A 20,606-nucleotide genomic window follows, 5' to 3' on the forward strand; every position below is an offset into this window, starting at 1 on the left:
TTAGAGGAATTTTGATAGATGGCTTTCGGTAGTAGAGACATTTTAACAATATTAATTCTTCCAGTCCCTGAACATGGGATATCTTTACATTTATTTTTGTCTTCCTCAATTTCTTTAATCAAAGTCTTACAGTTTTCAGTGTACAGATCATTCACCTCCTTGTTTAAATTTATTCCTAAGTAAATAGGATTGTTTTCTTTATTCCTCTTTCAGATATATTGTTGTTATTGTGTAGAAATGCAGCTGATTTGTGTATGTTGGTTTTGTATCCTGTAGCTTTACTGAATTTGTTTTTTATTATTTCTAACAATTTTCCGGTGGAGTACTTAAGGTTTTCTGTGTATAAGATCTGTCATCTGTATTCAGAGACCATTGTAACGTCTTCCTTTCCAATTTGGATGCGTTTTATTTCTTTTTCTTGGCTAATTGTTCTGGCTAGGACTTATAGTACCACATTGAATAAAAGTTGTGAGTAAGAAGTCCTGTATTGCTTCAGGAAATCCAGCAAGGAGTTAAAGAAGCAGAGGAATGGCTTAACACTATACTTAATGAATAGTCTCCAAATGGACTATATTTCTTGGAGAAGGTTAAACAGAGACAATGTCTAGGAATCAGAATCGAGCTGTTTTTTTAGTTTCCCTAAGACTACTGTAACATAGTACCACAAACTAGATGGTATATAACCACAGAAATTTGTTTTCTTATGTTTCTCCTGAAACATAAGAAATCTGAAATCAAGGCATCAGTAGGGCTACACTTCCTTGGAACCTTCTAGGGAAAAACCCTTCTTTACTTTTTCCAATTTCTGTTAGCCCTAGGCCTTCCTTGGCTTGTGGAAGGACAACTCCAACCTTTGCCTCAGCTTTGTTCCCTTTCTGTCTCCCTGTGCCTGTGTATCTAAATGTCTTCCTTTATAAGGACACCAGTCACATTAGATTTTAGGGCCCACTCTAAACTATGTTCCTCTTAATTAGTTATAGCAGCAGAGACTTGTTTCCAAATAGAGTCACATTCTCAATTTCCAGTTGGATATAGAATTTTGAGAGGATACTATTTGACCCATACAGAAGGTAATTAGACAGCAGGCGATCCTGGCACAGGATTTGCACCAGGTATAATTTAAGGAATTGTTCTCTTAATGACATTACCTAGATAAATCCTCCAAACAGAATAGATGGGGACATAGCATGATCTGGTTACGTTCCAAAAGCTCACTGTGACTAATATATGGAAAATAGGCTGTTGGGGAGCAAGATGCCATGGAGAATGACCAGATGTGAGCTTATTCTTATTATTACCTGGTCCAGGTAAGTATTAGTGATTTGGTCAAAGATAGTAAGTAGAAGTGGTGATGTGACTGGTTCTGAATATATTTTGCAGATGAAACCACAGAATTTGCTGAAATATTTATCATGACATGTTAAGGAAGGAGAAACGTGATCAAGGTTTAGGCCTGAGCAACCAGAAAAAGTAAAGTTACATACAGTAAGATGGGAAAGACTATAGCAGTAGATTTGAGAAGAAAATCAAAAAATTCTCTTTTAACATGTCAAGTTGGGTATGTAAGTCCAGAATTCAAGTTAGAGCTAGAGGTAGAAATTTGGAAGTTTTCAGCCTACAGATGATACTTAAAGCAATTAGTCTGAATAAAGAATTTTCTGAGTTTCTAAATACTGTGTATTTGTATATGTACATATGGTTCCATTCATTCATTGTCAGTTATCTATAAACTGTTGGCTGTAAACCAGGCACTGGTGGAAGGTTCTGAGAATACAGTAGTGGTACTAGTCATTCAGAATAAAAATATGTAGCATTTGATAATTTCTAGGTCTCTAATAAATGGAACTTCAAGCATTACAGTAGTCATAAATTGTATCATGCAGCTTAGTACTAATATGTTACTTTTTTTCATATTAATTTAATCTTCTTAACTAGATCTTTTAAAACTCTTTGAATGCAGGAGCTATATTACATTTTTTTCCAATATCACACATGATGCCTACCACAGTTCTGGAAAGATATTAAGTACTCAAAGAATATTTATTAATTGATTGCATGATAATTTTAATTGTTTGAGAGCAGTAGTATTTTTGTCAGTGTGTTTTCTTTAGCATAGATTATACAGGTGAGTTATCAAATTAGAATATTAACAAATTCCTGTTCCTAACTCTTAACTTTTAAAAATTATAATGGATTGTATTTTGTTCACTTCTTAGTAGTGCTACGTAGTTTTTATTCCCATGTGTTTATTATTTCAATTTGCAGCCTGATTCTACTGCAACTGAAAGAGCAATTGCCAGACTAGCAGTGCACCCTCTTCTGAAGAAAAAAGTAGATGTGCTAAAAGGTATGAATTAAATGACTTTAAGCCATGTACTGTATATGATCTGAATACATGGCCATTCATTTATTTATTTTTATGATTCTTCTTCCTTTTGAAGATTTTTTATATTATAAATGTCTCTTTTAAATATTTCCAAATGTGGGAAGTGCCTGAAAATATGGACAATATCTGACATCTGAGTAAAAATCTAAATCTCTATTTTTTCTAAATTTCTAAAATATATATATTCATGATAATATTGAACAGAGTTTATTTTCTAAAGATTAGTGTAGTTCATATTATTACTTTTGATTTTGCCACTTAGTCACATAATTTTCATTTATGTGTGCATTATAAAGTGTATTGAAAAAATTTAAGTGCTTTTGTCAGAGTAGATTTTTATTTTTATGTCTGAAAGCACAATTTATAACACACTACAATTGTATTAATACATTATTACTACAAAAATTAAAGTTGCCATTTTATTCATTTATATTCAATGAGGTTTTTACTGGTCTTCACAATACCAGTATGTGAGGGGATGAATTTTCTTTTAATTTTAGAAATTTAAAATGGATACCTCTGAGCATTTTTTGTAAGTTTGGTTTTTAAAAAGTCAGTAGATTTGTTTGTGAATTCATACCCATTATATTAAGTTAATATAAATTCCAGTTATTCTCTTAAGTGTTGCCAAATAATTTAAAAAATACTGTATTGAAATAGTGGTGTTTTATATTATTTGTTTCAATGCTGAAGCAAGTCATGTGCTGTTTCTCTTGTAGCTGCTGTCAAAGCCTTTAAAGATGCAAGACAAAATGTTGTTGAAGTTAAGTCATCAAAGAATGCTTCAGAAGAAAATCATTCCAAGGACACTTTGTGTTCAAATGATGCCAGTAAGTTACAGCATGAAGGAACTATTATCAGTGAGCAAGAAGAGAAAGAAGCCAAAATATTGGCAAAGAAACCAATAAATAATTCAAAAGGAAAAATAGCCAAGATGGAACATGGACCCAAAGCAGTGGACATTCCAAATTCTCCATCAAAGCCTTCTGAAAAGGATTCTGCAGTTCCCTCTGAACCCCAGAAGATACCTGCTGACCCCAAAATAAAAACATTAAGTCAAATAAAAAAAAAGAAAGAGTCCAATAGCTCACTTAGTAGTAACAGTGATGGAGAAGAATTACATGAAGAAGAGAAGGAGTATTTTGATGATAGCACAGAAGAAAGGTTTTATAGACAATCTTCCATGTCTGAGGATAGTGATAGTGGTGATGACTTCTTCATTGGGAAGGTCAAACGGACACGGAAGAAGGAAAGTAGTTGTCATTTTTCAGTTAAGGAACAAAGAGTCCCCCCAAAATATTTACCTGAAGAAGATGTACTTAAAACCCATCAGGATATAAGAAATGACAAAAACAAGCCACATACAGAAGCAAGGAAGTTTGAGTCAGTGTTTTTCCATTCTTTATCTGGATCTAAAAGCTCTGGAAGGTAAGAATATGTTTTCATCCTGAAATAATTATTAGTTCTTAATTTTTTGAAAGATATGAAATATCTACACATCCCTGGACTTGAGATACTGTCTCTCATACATAATTCTGGTTTATACAATACATCTTGTGTTTGGACTTGGCCTTCTCCAAGGTACAAATACACGTATGATAATGCTACATTTTTCCGACCTCATCAGAAAATGAGATGATAGAGCGAAATAATTTGTCTAGCTAATTTAAGTTTCTTCCTTCAATGTCAGAGTTTTGAAACTTTGAGTTCAGTTTAATGAAAACTTTTGAAAATGTCTCACATAATATCTCTTTTTAAACAGAGCTTTCTGAAAAGAATATGGTGGGATTTTTGTTTTTCTCTTGATGACCCAGGGCATTATTGTAAACCTCAATTATTTTATTATGTATTCCTGTTTCAGTATATAAGGCTACTTGCCCTAACACCGAGTTCCTCCAGACTGCTTTATGTTTAGTGATGTTGTCGTCATCCCTGCTGTTAACCACCACTTTTCACAGCTGTTTTGTTATAAATCAATAAGTTTAATTTCATTTGTAATTCTAATCTGGTAGGGGATATCTTTACATTTTAGAATAAAAATCATGGTTAGCAATTTTCTTCAGTAAACTGTTTTTCTATTATTTATGGGTCAGGAATAATTTTTAAAAATAGGAAAATGTGATTTTGAAATTTTCCAAAGAAGTAAGGGTATGGAAAATACACACAAACCATTTTTGAAGCCTTGAAAATTACTAAATTATTCGCTATATCTCCCAGCTCTACCTCAGAAAGCTACATTTTTTCCTCACCTGAGAATTATGCACCACTATCCCTGCCCTCTCCCACAAGTGTAAATCATAATTTTTGTTACATGTGACTCATTCCCGCTGAAATTCTTTGTCTGGATAGACCTCAAGAGTACAAGGTAACCAAGATAGGATATTTTATAGCCACAAGTCTCTTTGAGGGTGGTCAGAGGAAAATTGCTACATGTTTCTTTGGTAATATTGGGGTCTAACAAACTTTTGATGTCGCTAAAACTCAGGGTTTTCTTTATTTTTTTTGTTGGTGTCTGGGCGGATAAAGGAGTATGGTAGTTTTTTTGAATGAGTTTTATCAACATTTTTATTATGTTATCTTCTTAAAGTCAGATGAGTTGTTTATCTTTTAAATGTCCTAATCGTGTTTTTCATCTTTTACAAATTACAGAGAACAGGTTCCAAAAAGCAAAACTCCAGGTATGTATTAATGGCTGCCTGATTTCCATATGCATTTGAGCAATGCTTTACCAAAGTGGCAAGATGAAAAATTATTGTTGCTTAATAGCCTGAATGAATTAACTATCCACAGAAAGGGAAATAGAGCGCAAATATGTTACTTGCAAGGTTAAGAGTAAAACTAAAGTATTTTCAGATTAATTCTTAACAAATCAAGTTTAATATATTTGGCTAGGCTGACTTCTGTACGTAATCCTAAACTCCCACTGATTTAAAATAATAAAAATTTATTTCTCACATTATAGTCTGCTATAAATCAGCAGAGGGACTGTGTTTCTCATAGTCATTCAAGGATCAGACTCCTTCCATCTTTTGGCTCCTTCTTTATCTATTCCCTAGTATTCTCCTTTCGGCTAACAGAAGGGAATAGAGTACATGGAGAATACGAGGTTTTCATGGGCCAGGCCTAAAAGTGTCAGGAATCAGTTCTGCTCACATTTCATTAGTTAGAATTCAGTTACATGACCCCATCTAGCCACAAGGGAGCTAAGAAATGCGGTCTAACTACGTGGCTGGGTGGAAGAAGGAAGTGGAATTTCTTGAAGACATAACTGTCCGTCACTGACCATCCTTTTGATCACCAGATGCTAATTTCACTTTTCCTCCACACATAGAGTATACTTCCTTCCTGTGGAGGTCAACCCAAAGTCCCATCCAGTCACTATATCCAGTTAAAAGCTGAGAATCACTGAGGGGTAATGCAGTATTTTCCGTCAAATCTTATGGACGTGAGTGCTCAAAATTTTGTGACCTGTGCACTAAAACGACAAACTGCCTGCCCCCAACTCAGACCAAATATTTAGCAGCAGAGCAGGGACCAGGTAACTACAATAAAGACTCTGAATCTGTGCAGGGAAACATGGGAAGTGTGCAACACATCTCTTACCTGAGCAAAAATTATGAAGGATCTGTGAGGAACTTTCCTATCCTCTGTCCTCCATAGTCTCTGTCTGTGTTCTTGGGAGGGTCTTTGTTCCATGACACACATGAAGTGGACATTTAGTATAATCTGGGAATTGCCCCACATGATTAGTAAAAATACTGATCCTGAAGATGATTTTTAAGTCTTAAGTCAGATTTTTTTCTGGCCCAAGCTTGTGCTTCTTTTCACAATACAATGCCCTCAAAAACATACTGGATTTCTGACTTCTTTGTTTCTAATCAGTCCATCAGTGAGCTAGTCACCACACCAAAAATTCTTTCCTAGAGCTAGTTTTCAGTCTTGCCTTATTTATGTTTGTGGTTTGTTTTTGTTGTTGTTGTTTTGGGGTTTTTTTCACTTGCCCACCCCCCCATCTCCCCCCATCATTCGGTGTCTGTTGCATTGAGACTTTCAGGTTTTGTTGAGAAGGCCATACTTTTATCTCTACTCCAGGGCTAAATTTGTATGGGCTTAAAATCTTTCTCAGTCTTATCACTTACTGTTTGGAGTCCAAAGGCTTTTCTAAAACTTAAGTTCCCAAATATCTGGACCCTCTCTTCTCTTTCATTTCTGCCTGTGAGCTGGCCAGTTCTTTCCTGAGCACTCTTTTTGTAATACATTGCCAAAGAGCCATCAGTACACTAATCTTTTTATTCTTTACAGCCATCTGCCCTGGTGCTGCGACTCCCTGAGCCTGTAACCTACTTCCAAAGTTTCCACTGGCAGCAGTTTTACCTTTTCTTTAACACATAGGGTGCTCCCTTTTCAACCTCAGATATCCATTTCCTTACTACCTACTGCTGAACTACACAGCCCATGCCAAATTTTTATGTTATTTTAATGACTGTATTAAAATACTAGCTTTGGCAAATATATAGCCTTATATTTACAAACATAGGACAATTGTAAACTTAAGACACTCCCACAATTTCCCAGTGAGGAAACCCAAGTGAAACGAGTTTTTGTTTTTACTTAGCTTATATATTTATAATATTTAACTTATCCATTCATTTGCACATGCAAATATACTTTACATAATTATGTAAAATACGTATCAGTTTAGAAATATTACCTTATTTGAATCTCACTATACATGAAACAGTTTCATTTAACATTTATATTCTTCACTCTTAATCACAAAAGCCACTCTGTATTATAAGATTTCTAGAGCACATGTGATTTGTACTAGATATGAAACATTTTGAATCTGTGTACAGGATTGTTTTGGAAGTGTTATTCCAAACTGTTTACTTGATTGTATAACATTGGACATTTGCTTTTTAGTATCCTTAAAAGACTTCTGATAATGATGATTAACTTACAGTGGAGAAATGACACACCACTAGGACTGATTAATTAATCTTTATTAAAATTTTTGCCTCTCTTTTTCTTTCTAATTCTATAAATATGCATCGATTCAATCTTTTGTCTCCAGTATGTCTCCTAGTACTTTGTTCAAAATAATATAAGAGTTTCTCGTAATATAAGAGGTTGTAATGAATAGAATACAACTTGCCACCCTCGTATCTGGTGGATAACTATGGTTAAAAAAAAGTTGGTCTTAAATATGAGTAGATACGGCAATTTACCTTATAATCACAACTTTCTATTTAATAACCGAAGGGAGTGGAATCAATTAACAGCCCTTTAAAAATCTCGCCCATCAGCATTGTTGGATTCAATATTTTAGTTAAAACGTGAGTTTTCTGGCTACATTGCTCTGCACACAGGTATCATAAGCTAATGAATCATATTTCTTTAGAAATACAAGATGCCCCCTCTTTTTTTTTTTTCCTTACATGTTGTCTGGACTATGTTTCCTTTCTTAATATCAGTGTAAATAAGACAGTACAGCATATACTAGGAGGCACTCAATAAACATTATTTATAAGATTTGAAAGCATGTACCCCCAAATTTACTGCTTATAAGTGTATTTCAACCTCAAACTGTTCCCTATTGGACTTAGATTTTATATTGTGAGGTATTCCATTTAAGTAAAACTAAATTTCTTCCTTGGATACTGATTTGATAAGATAAAATGTATTTCTCTTGTATGCTATTTAGGTAAAAACTTAGTTTTCATTAATTTTACTTTCTCCAGGTTTTCAGCAAATTGAACCTCAGTTCAAGAATCAATTTAATAAGAGTACACAAAGAGGATTTGAAAATACAAAACAGAAATCACAACTGCCTCTTCATCCTTCATGGGAAGCAAGCCGGAGGCGAAAAGAACAGCAATCTAAAATTGCTGTGTTTCAGGGGAAGAAAATTACCTTTGATGATTGATTAGTACCTTTGTGTGAACTTTTTTATATAAAAATTGTTTTTCTTTTTTAAGCCAGCCCATTGTTTAAATTTGTATTGGAATAAGTCTCTTTGAACAGCTTACAGAAATAAATTTGGTTTTGTCTTTATTTTTCTTTTCTAAGTATATTCAGGTTATATTTAAACTGTCACAAATCAAGTACATACTTAAATTAATTTTTAATATGTCCAGACTGTTCCGTCTGTAAAAGAATTTTGAGATAATAGCTATTTCAGATTTTCTTATTTGTGTTTTATCATGATGTGTTTCACTGGTTTAGCTCTTTGTTTCTTTACCCTGAAAATAAATGTTGAGGTATATTTAAAATAATAGAACAATATGAAAAAATTGTAGCTATTTAAAATAGATCATTTTTGCTAAAAGTTATTCTTGTTAGCAAAACTAAGATAGTAACTTTTATTATGTATACAGATAATAAATTATACAAGTAGATATTAATTTTTACTATAGTTTTAATTATTTGTGATTTTGTGCTTTTTGACTGTTCTAAAATAGTTTCCCAGGAAATTTTTAGATTTCTGAATTAAGTTTCAGTTATTTGGGCAACATTCACATTCCAGTGTAGTAACACAACATGTAGTTAGTTATTTGGCCATTTGTTCTTATAGAAACATTTTTTGAGGAATCATAGTTGAAATTTATAAGAACTAATTCTGAAGGAAATATGATTGAAAGAGCATTTCCCCTTATAGTTGAGCAGAGGTTATGAGATGACTTACTGAGGAAGGGACTACCTTATTCTTCATAGTACTGTTATTTTAAAACAGGATTTTTTAAATTCCTTCAAATGTTTTACTTTTTGCTACTCTGGGAGAAATTAAAGTTTCTTAGTTAACTAGGTAATGCTAACTAAATTCTAGGTTTTCTGTGCATTGATACTGTTAATGGCAGGAAAAGCATTCTGGTTAGCAGGAATTCAGAAACTCTGAAAAGTCATTTTTATCTTTTTCCACAGCTTAGGAATTTAGATAACTAGAGCAATAGATTCCAAGAGGTTTTGCAGAGAGAAAATAATTTTTGTTGTATTGAATGCAAAATTTTTCCTTTAAATTTTTATTTTATGTAATTCCAAGTATGTCAAATTGAAAATGATTTCAGTTGAAATTTTAATTATGAAAAATATTCCAGGAAAAGCTAAAAAATAATGTCTTTGTCCCTACCCAGGTTTAGCCAAACTGCAAGGTTGAGAACACTGTCCTCCAGACTGCCAAGTCTGCCCAAGACTTCTTAACCCAACTTCAAGGAGTTAGGTGTCAGCTACAAAGTTAGAGGAAAGAGCCCACACAAGACTCTGCTCTTACTTCTGACACCAACTGCAGGTTCGGAGGTTGTGGGGGGAGGGTTCCCCACATACCCTCAGGTTCAAAAATTTGCTTGAAAAACCCCCCAGAACTCACTGAAGCCTATTATAAATATTCCCAGTTTTAGTTTATTACAGAGAAAGGTTATAAATTTTAATCAGCCAAAGGAAGAGATGCATAAGGGCAAAGTCTGAGCATTCTGAATGCAAAGTTTCTGTTGTCCTCAGATTGCATTGCCGTCCTGGCATCAGTATGCACAAAGTATTGTCATTCTTAGAAGCTTGCTCAGGTTTTGGTGTCCAGAATTTTATTGTGGCATCTGTGTGTAGGCACGATCAGTTGATTGCCCACATGATTGTTGGAAATGGACTGATACCATATGACCTGAAGCCCCCATCCTAAATGACATGGTTGGCCTTTTTTAGTGCAGCCACCTCCTGCCCTAAACAGAGACACTCCTGTCAGAAGAGTGCCTCCATGAAGCTGAAGGCAAAGGCAGTTTCTCTCTTTGGGCAAGACCAAGTTCTTTACTGCACAATATCCTTCACCCAAATTCCCCAGATACTAATGTTTTACTGCATTTACATTATCCTTGGGTCTCATCTTCCCTCTCCTCCTCTATTCCTTCTTCTCTTCCTTTTCCCCTTTCTCTTCCTTCTTTTTCTCATTCTCCCTCATTCAGTCTCTCCTTCTCTCCCCCTTCATCTGCTCTCTTCCTCTCCCGCTTTTCTCATTTCTTTCTTCTTCTCTCCCACCTTTATATTCTTTCTTTAAAAATGCAGTCATTCTCTAGTCTCTTGTATTACCACAATCCAGTTACCAAATACTCAATTTTTGCCAGTTGCCCCAGTGCCTTTTTAAAGCCACAGAAGATGAAGCATCATGCCTTATATCCATTTGTCACCTTAAATTCACCTGTCATGTTTCTTTGGTTGGGAACAGTTTCTCAGTCTTAGGATTTTGTGACAGTGACATTTTTCAGAAGTACAAATCAATTTATTTTACATTGTTTCTTTATTTGGTTTTGTCTAATATTCCCACTATTAAATTCAAGTTATGCACTTCTGGCAGTAATGTTACAGAAGGGATGTTGTATTTGTCCTAGTATATCATATCAGGAAGTAGGTAATGATATTGATATGGCCCATTACTGGTAATATTAACTTGGCTTACTTGTTTCAAGTGGTATCTTTGATACTGTGTGTAATTGTGTCCTGAAACTTTCATGCACTAGTTTTAACATTAATTCATGATTCTTACCTGAAACAATTATTGCTATAGTAACTGATAGGTTTTTTTTTAATTTCATCTTGTTTCTACATTTATTAGATGACATTTTAGAATAAGGAAGTTTCCATTCTCTCCTCTTTATTGAGTTTTTAAATATATTTCCACATTATCTCATGGGTACCTCCTTTATTCTATTTTTCTGTTTATTTTTTATTAATTGGGTATTTTTTATTACTTTATTTGTTATTGCCTTATAAGGTTTATAATATACATCTTTGACTTATCACAGCCTAACCTCAAGTAGTTTTCATACCACTTTACTTGTGGTTCATGTACCTTAATACAGTATGCTTCAGTTTTCTTCCCCTGAGCCTTTGTATTATTGTTTACATACGTTTTGCTTCTACAAATAATCCTACAATACACTGTTATTGATTTTGCTGTGATAGTCCATTTGTCTTTGTAGCATGTCCATGTTTTTCTCTACTTCCTGTAACATATGGAGTATTATTAGCTATTTTAATGATCTTATCTGGAGTGATTCTCAACCTGGGACAGTTTTTTCCCACAGGGTACATTGGGCAACGTCTAGAGATATTTTGGGTGTCACAGCTGGGGAGAAGGGTGCTGCATCTAGTGGATATAGGCCAGAGATGCTGCTAAATATTCTACAATATATAGAATAAAGAATTATTAAGCCCAGAATTTCAGCAGTCCTCAGGCTGAGAAACCTTGGTCTGGGGCTCATTTAGTGCCACTACTGAGGCATTACCTTTCTAAGAAGTTTGCCTAATGCTTTGTCTGTTGGAAGATTTTTCTTTTGTGTCTGGTGAGAACACAGACTATACCTAGAGCTGTACAGGCTCCTAGGATGGCTCTGCCAACTCCTTCCTGGTGACTCTTCCCTTATGACTTTGTTAGACTCTTTATACACATTTCTCAGGTCAGCCTAATACCATTGACCGATATGTAGATCTCCAGAGCACTTTATCTTCTTTTGCGGATTTCCTTCCTCTCCGGTATCTTGCCTCACAAATTCTAGTCAGATTAACCTCTCTGAACTCTGAAATGTCTTTTCAGTAAGGTAGTTGGGCTATTTTGGAATTTCTCCCACCTGCACTATATTGGAAACTCTTCAAACAGTGCACTGGTGAACATGTAGCATGCAATTCATTTGTGTTCTTCCTCTCAGGTGTTAGTATCCTATACTGCTTTTTGTCCCTTGTCTGAAACCTTGTTTCATATATTTTGTCCAGTATTTTGTTTAGTATAGAAGAGCAGATCTGGTGCCTGTTATTCCGTAATGGTGAGAAATAAAAGTTCATTATTTATTTTGATGCTCAAATTATCCTTAATTTGATTAATGGGAGCTCCCTCAAGCTGTCTCCTGTGTCCTTTTGGCATGTAAGTTCTTTCTGTAATAGTAAGGAAGATGGTTTCTCATTTTCCATAATATATTTACTTGTTTTCTCAACCCCAGAATACATAGATGTTTTCTTCAGAATTGTTAACTGAATACCTCTGCAAAACAGAAGCCTACTAACCAAACTTTAATGTATATTTAGAGTTCTTTTTTCTTTAGCCTAAGAGCGTATTATCTCAAAACCAAGTTTGAAAGTTACCTGGGATAATATCAGCAAAAATGGCTGAGTAAGGAGATGGAAAAATTATTTTTCTTCATTAAAAGCAGTAAGAAAACTATCCATATTGTCAGAATCAGCATTTTCAGAACTATGGAATTAACCACAAGCTTACAGCAATCCAAGGAGTATTATTTATTTTAAATGCTTGAATCTTGATAAGAAGTTATCTTTATGACACTTTAATTTACCCTATTCTTATCACCCACTCAGATCTTATCACCCCAGATCTATGGTGTCTTGAAAATCAACAGCCCACAATCATGATGAAAACCAGCAGTCTGGCAGCCACTGTTGGGGCCAGAACAGGGGTGGAGCTTATTCAAAGACACATTCCCTGAGAATTATTATTTGACCATTTTGGTAGTTCACTGGAAGACCGCACTGGCAATTCTGTCTTTATCTAACTTGACAAGAGCTTACGCAATGTGAAAAGCCTTTTTCCTGAGATCAGTTTTTGAAATGATCTTAGAGGCAATTGTTTAACATTACAGCTACCTGAAGCAGGGAGTAACAGTTGGGAAAAATAAGTTAATCAAATGGCTTAAAAGGAACCCTGGAAAATTCAGTATCCTAAGGACTTTGATAACTTTTGAATTGTTTCCTGGAATTAAGGAAGTTACATGCATGATGGGGCTGTGTGCATGTTCAGGTAAAAGCTGAGAAGGCCCTAAACCCTCACTTCTGGCTGAATTTGTGGAGAGTTGCATAAGCAGGAAGTGAAGGGTAAGGTGGAATTGTCAACTTCCTGACCAACACACATTTAGACTCAGCAAACTTAGAGAAGTATTGACTCTAGGCATTAAGGAAATCCTTATGCAGTTATTAGTGTAAAACTGAGCTAATGAAGCAGAGACTTCAGTGCCATATACAGCAAAGAATGCAGAGTTCACAAAAATAGTTCAAAAAGGTCACTAAACAAACAGCAGCAAAAAATAGCAACAGGAAGCCCTAGGGAGAAGGGAATAATTGATTTCTGGAGTTGTGACATTGTATTATTTAAAATACCCAGTTTTCAACAGAATATTATAAGACATCCACCAAAATAAAGTATAGCCCATACATGGGGAAAAAAGCTGTCAATAGAAACTGTCCCAAGAAGGCCCAGACTCTGGATTGTTTTGACAAAGACATTAAATAAGCTATTTTAAATGTAGTCAAAGAACCAAAGGAAACCATATCTTAATAAGATAAAAATCTGAGGTGTCTCACCAAATAGAGAATATCAGTAATAAGACAAATTAAAGAAGAAACAAAAAGTTTAAGAATTGAGAAGTACATTACTGAAACAAAAAATTCAACAGAAGGTTCAACAGCACATTTTATCTGGCAGAAGAAAGACTGAGTGAACATAATGATTGGTCAATTGAGATTATCCAGTTAGAGGAACAGAGAAACAAAACAATGAAAAATTAACAGACGCTCAAAAATGTGTAGGAAACCATCAAGTGTACCAACATAGGCATAATGGGAGTTTCATGACCCCTATTTGCAGTCACAGCTGTTTATACCCAAAGAGAATTGAAAACTTATTTTAAAAAATACTTAAATATGAATGTTCATAATAGCTAAAAAGAGGAAAGAACCCAAATATCCATCAACTGATGACCTGGTAAACAAAAGTGGTGTGTACATGCTGTGGAATACTATTCAGCCATTAAAAGGAATGAAATATTGTGACATGGATGAACTTTGAAAACATCGTGCTAAGAAAGAAGCCAATGCAGAATAGGATTCCATGTATATGGAACGTCTAGAATAGGTAAATCCATAGAGAGCAGAAGTAGATTAGTGACTGGTAGGGACTGGAAGAGGGAGGAATAGTGAGTGACTGCTAATGGGTGTGACATTTCTTTTTGGATTGAGTTGTGTTCTGGAATTGGATGGTAGTGTTGGTTGCACAACTTTGTGAATATACAGAAGTCCACTGAATTGTGTACTTTATAAGGGTGAATATTGTATGTGAATTGTATCTCAATTTTTTTAATAATAATAAAAAGTTACCTGGGTTAATACTTTTTTTCCCCTCTCTTTCCTTCCACATAGTATTCATCTGAAATGCATTTTTGTTCATGTGTTTCTTATGGTGTTTTATTTTAAGGGTATTTTTCCTTCATGCTTGGTAATTTAAAATTTTTTTTCATTACATGAAACATTAACATTGTTCCATAAGTTAGAGCTGCAAAAAACAGTATACTCAGAGAAGTGGGAAATCCTCCCTTCCAGGTGTTCTTTCCTTTCCATCCAATTCCACCCATATCCTGTATGTAATCAGGCTCATTAATCCCTGTTATGTTCTTCCTGTGTTTCTATTTGCACAGATTAACAAACATATGTATATTTTCTTATTTCCTCTCCTTACTTACATAAAAATTGGCATTTCCTGAATGCTTTTGTGAACTTCATTTTAATTTAAAAATATATCCTGGAAATCACTGCAAAACTGTCCATAGAGATCTTCCTTGTTTAAAATAAAACAAATGAATATAACAAAACAGAAACAGACACACATACAGAGAACAAACTCATGGTTACCAGAGGGAAGAGGGTTGTGGGGAGGGGCAAAATAGGTGAAGGGGATCAAGAGGTACAAACTACTAGGTATAAAAAAAGTTACAAGGATGTAATGTACAGCACAGGGAATATAGCCAATATTTTATAATAACTTTATATAGAGTATAATCCATAAAAATATCAAGTAACTATCTTGTATACCTGAAACTGGTATAATATTGTAAGTTGACTATTCTTCAATTAAAAAAAAAAAGCAGTGTGAGAGGGGCTGCGCCCCATTGTTGCCAGCTTTGAAGATAAAGGGACCATGAGCCAAGGAATGCAAGTGGCCTCCAGAAACCTTCAGTTTACATTCAGTGAGAAAACGAGGATCTCAGGCTTACCACTTCAAGAAGCAACCTGAATGAACCATGAAGAGGATCCTCCTATAGAGCCTCCAGAGCAGAACACAGCCCTGCCAACATCCTTATTTCAGCCCAGTGAGAACTGGTTGGGACTTCTAACCTGCAGAACTATAAGATAGTAAATCTGTGTTGTTAAGCTACTAAAGTAAATAAATAAATAGATAAGTAAAGGCATAGCATCTCATCGGGTAGCTCTGTCAGTGTATTCAGCCAGTCATATAGGCATATAGGTTAGTTTCATATTTTGCAGTTATGAATAATGTTACAAACAAAAGCCAACGTGTGTATTTTCAGTTTGGTGGAGATACATCTTTGGGGTAAGTTCCTAGAGGTAACAATGTTATGTCACATGGTAAATGCACATGTGTTTTTGTTAAAAATTGCCAGGTTTTCTTCCATGAGAGTTATACCAATTTGTATTTCCACTAGCAGCATATGAGAGAGGTCTGTTTCCCCACCACCTCTGCAATAGAATACAGTGTTTTATATTTTGAATTTTGCCAGTAGGTGAGAAATGTTACCTCAGTGTAGTTTTACTATATATTTCTCTTATTATGGGCATAGTGGATACTTTAAAAAAATTTTAAGGACTTTTTAAAATCAATTTTTGTGGATTTTGTTTCTATTGTCTTCCCCGTTTTTCCATTGATGAGGAATTGGTTTTCATCATTTTCCCCTAATTTTTTAGATTTATTTACATTTTAAGGATATTAGCCCTTTATCTGTTATACGTATTGCAAATACTTTTTAGCTTTTTGTCAGTTGTCTTTTGATTTTCTTTATGTTGTTTACGTTTCTTTCATGTTGTTTGCCACTTATAGTCAGATGTACTGGTTTCTCTTTTTATTTCCATTTTAGCATATAGATTGGGGATCATAGAAAGTCTCACTCTATCTGGTACCAGTTTTGCTGTTCCTGCTTTGTGTTTCCATTTGCCTGGAATACCTTTGACTATCCCTTCAGTTTTAGCCTTACTAGTTTTGTTTTTTTTTTAATTTTATAATATATTTTTCCCTATTCCATTGTATACATGTTCTGTAGTTTAATTCCCCATCCCTTTTTTGATAGGTCTTTGAGTTGTTTCTTTTCTTTTCTTCTTTTTTTTTTTTTTCTTTGGTTTGTTGTTGTTGTTGTTAAGGAAGTACTGGGGATTGAGCCCAGGACCTCATGCATGCTAAGCATATGCTCTACCACTGAGCTATATATACCCATCCCCTCAACCTTTCTGAATCATTCATCATTCATTTTCAAATAGATGTATCTCTTTGAAAAGAGCATTTATTTGGGTCTTTGTAAGCCAAGTTGAAAATCTTTCCGTTTAATCAGTGAATTAAACCCTTTAATATTTGGTGATATGATGACGATGATTCCTTTCAATTCTGTCAGATTATCTTATGCTGTAATTACTATGTTTGTTAGATTTACTGTGTTTCTCTTCAAAATGTGTTTACTATGTTCCTTTTTTTCAAAAAAGAAATTCCTAAATATAATATTTAAGAAGGTTAGTATTTCTGTTCTAGTGGTTATCTTTGTGCTTATACCCTTTTTAATGCCTTTAGTCCCTTATTTTTTAATTCACCATCTGTATTGTCCATTTTTAATGACATTCCTTAACTTTAACTCTTGCCTAGACCACAGCTAGAGAGTTTATTCTTCTTTCCTCCTTCCACTTGCATTCTCTTCCCATTTTTAGTTGCATTATTTTTACTTCATTCAACCATACATCACATAACACAGAGCATTATTATACAACATATTCATCTACCCTTATCCCCACTTTAGTTTTAGTCTTAGACTTGCAATTACATATATTAAAGCTGAATTGCAAAAGTTTTTCCAGTCATCTTTTGTTTGGATGAAGTTCATTTTTTAGTAGATTCTTCAAAAAAGGACTCATGGAATGAATTATTTGAGCTCTTGATGTTTAAAATTTTTTCTGTGGTTTTCATACTTTAAAACTTTTTCTGTGGTTTTCATAGTTAAAGACCATGGCTAGATCTTGGGATTATGACTTTCTCAGAGATTTTGCCCTTCTTCCTTGTAGCAGCTAAACTCTTCGTTGTGTCCATGCTGAATCTTGTTTGGTAGCTTCTCACTCCTTCCCAAGTTAGGAGATGTATCTGGTAGTCTGGGTACCGGATAGATTCTTGACCCTTCCCAAGGATACAGAGGTTTTTGGTTTTTCTTTCCTATTGCCCTTCCCAAGCCACAGTGAGTTTTTATCTGTACCCTGATTAACAGTGTGTTTGATGACCTTACCGTGGCTTAAGGCTTTTTTCTCAATAGGAAGGAAGGATCCTGGTTGGTATCCGTGTCCTTCCTGTAGCAGTAGCCTCTCCTCTTTCAGGCCTGCACCATCTAGGGAAGTTTTATCTTACCTTTTTTTGGTCCCCCTTATTTTTCCTGAGTGCCCAGTATAGGCCCATGGAACTCTCACCCTTTAGAGTTCTTGACATCCCTAAATCTACTATATTTTCCTGTAGTACTTTTATAGGTTTATGTTTACCTATAGGCTTTAATCTCTCTGGAATTTACCCATGTGTATTCTGAAGGAGATTGGCAAACTGCTTTCTCATGCCAACTAGTATACAATAAATCTACATTTCTTAGCATCTCTTGAAATTAGGTTGGGGTCATGTTACTTAAGAATTGCATAGTAAATATTAATGAAAATCATGTAAACCATTTCCAAATTTGAGCCATGATATCCCCTTTTATCCTCTACCTTCTTTTGTCCCTTACCTGGATGTCAATTCCCAGGGAGACATTAGAAGGCCCTTTTTTTAAGATGAAGGAATGACCATCAGCGTGGGGAACCTAAATAACTAAAAATCAGTTATCCACCCACCTTCTCTCCATTTAAGCCAATTGGACTTAACTTACAATCAGACAAATATCTATGTTAAACCAAAGAGACTTTGGGATTTTTTTGAACAGTACAGGTGTCATTATTCTGATGCAGAAATTATTGCTAGAAGAAGGATGCTACTGTAACAAAAATCCAAAACACTTGGCATTGGTCCAACAGACAGTCAAGATGGAAATTAATATCCAGGGCTATCCAGAAAATGAGATTTATACATGCAGTGACAAAACAATTTTTTAAACAGTCATTTACAATTACAGGTGGACCACGTGTTTAATGACCTCAGCTCTAAGGAAAGAGGCTGGAGAAAGGAATGCTGGTAGTGAGTGTTGATTGTTACTGTCTGCATTTACTAAGGTGATAGAAAAAAAGAAATGGGATGTAGCAATAATTTGTTAGTTTGTAAAAAGAAAAGACCAAAAAGTAAAAGCACAGAAAAGCCAGGATACTAGACCCAAATAATAAGAGATTAATATTCACTAAGACTTCTAGCTCCAGCACAGACTTGAGTAAAGAAAGATGTGGCATTTCCTCCTAAACATGATAGCTTTAAGCCATGTTGGCAAAGAAGGGGAAAAAAATAAGGCAAGCTTGAGAATTATATTTAGGAAGGAACTTAGGGGGATGCTATTAGCATCAAAAACCTATTCTGGAAAAAAAAAAAAAAAACCTATTCTGCTTACCTGTAATGCCAAAGAAATTGCAAGCCTTCAGCAGCCTCTGAATGTTCTATCATTAAAAATATTTTGGGGCTCCCAAACTTGCTCAAGGAAGAGATGGGTTGCAAAACTGTAAAGGCCCCCAAGAAAGGCACAATCTTCATCATTTTTTAAAATGCAATAATGGACCAAAAAAAACCTCCAAAAGGGTAAATCCACAGCTATGAAGAACATTGAATAAGTAGTTCCTTCCAGATAGCAAAATTGAAATCAAGAAAATGTCCCATTGCTAGATAAGAGGGACCTCAAAATGCCTGCCAGAAGGGTATCGTAGCGACTGTAGACTAGGGCCTTCTGTGTGTCTCCCATCTTCCCTTTACCAGATGGCAATTTTTATTACAAATCTCCTGTCCATGTTTTACCATGGTAAGTTGGGCCTGTTGGCAGTAGAGAGATTTCCATAACTTGTGTTCTTAGTGCAAATGTCACTGGAACTTAAGTGGCCATATCTAGAACTGATGGAAAGAACCATACATCATTCAGAGATCTTGGACTTTGAGCTGGTTGCAGTAACTGGATGGAATTTTGGATTGTCTCACTTGGGGAAGGAGGGAGTGTGCTCTGTGTGGTAGGATTCCTGGTAACCAGAAGGATGTACTGTGTTGGAAACTGGCTAAGTGTTCACTTAATCTGCCTTCTTTTTCTTGAGTACCTGGCTAAATTACACTTCCGAGCCTCCTTGAAGTTGGCACATGCTCAACAAGAGAATATGGGTAAAAGTGATTACATGGTTTTCCCTGCCCCAAAAAACTTTCCAAGCAATCTTTCACATTTATTTCCTTGTTTTCCAGCTAGATGTTGACATCCTGGGCAACTTTCCAAGACAGATTTTGAAGATGGTGAAGTTTCTATCAGCCAGGGTCTCTGCATGGTTGCACGGAACAGATCCCCCCAACCCTATCCAGCCACCTATTGAACTTCACATGAGCAAGAGATAACTAAGTATTTGGTTAAGTCATTGAGATTTAGGGTGTTTATCTGTTACTGCAGCTAAGGATTATTCTAATACATATATGATGTGTGGTTGGGATCTAAACTAGTTTTTCCAAAATGAATATTGTTCTAATGCTTTTTTGAGTAGTTGGGTCATCCTTTCTCTGTTGATTTGAAATGTCACCATGTAATCACAGCAACGTTCCTAGGACTTGCTCTTTTTTCTGCTTATCTGTTTCTCTGATAAAATGTAATATTTTAAATTAGAATAGCTTTGTATTTTATTTAGACACCCAGTAGCCTGATTTACTCCTCAGTCTTTATTTTTTTTTTTTTCAGAATTTTCTTGGCAAGTCTGCTTCCATGAGTGGGCCTACATTATAGAATTGTAGAAGAAATGATACGAACAGGAGCAAGTTCAGTAGCCTAAGTATGACATCATTGTGCAGAAATTATGTAGCCTTAAGTTGGATACTGGAATGTTGTTTGTACTTGGAACATGTGTTTCTCTTCAGGGAAAAAGTTGTTTTGAAAGGGAGTCATTCTCCATGCTGTTTTCAGGATATAATTAAAAGGATGTTTTTCAGTAAAGACAGCCAAAACTTAGAGGGTCAATGAATGGAGGAGGGTTATTTGTGTTTGTTTTT

The 20,606-nt window shown here is 35.0% G+C and overlaps 1 protein-coding gene across 1 annotated transcript in view; it reads left to right on the forward strand.

Moving 5' to 3' along the window:
- The window catches only part of SRFBP1 (serum response factor binding protein 1), a 56,106-nt gene extending 41,570 nt beyond the window's left edge, over positions 1–14,536 (forward strand). The window contains exons 5-8 of the mRNA XM_010971529.3: positions 2,266–2,347; positions 3,106–3,814; positions 5,036–5,064; positions 8,128–14,536. Coding sequence (XP_010969831.1) covers positions 2,266–2,347; positions 3,106–3,814; positions 5,036–5,064; positions 8,128–8,312 — 1,005 coding nt within the window. The 3' untranslated portion in view covers positions 8,313–14,536. The remainder of the gene's footprint in view (positions 1–2,265; positions 2,348–3,105; positions 3,815–5,035; positions 5,065–8,127) is intronic.
- The last annotated feature ends 6,070 nt before the right edge of the window (positions 14,537–20,606 follow it).

The sequence above is a fragment of the Camelus bactrianus genome, chromosome 3 (genome assembly GCF_048773025.1).
Source record: "Camelus bactrianus isolate YW-2024 breed Bactrian camel chromosome 3, ASM4877302v1, whole genome shotgun sequence".
Taxonomy (NCBI): domain Eukaryota; kingdom Metazoa; phylum Chordata; class Mammalia; order Artiodactyla; family Camelidae; genus Camelus; species Camelus bactrianus.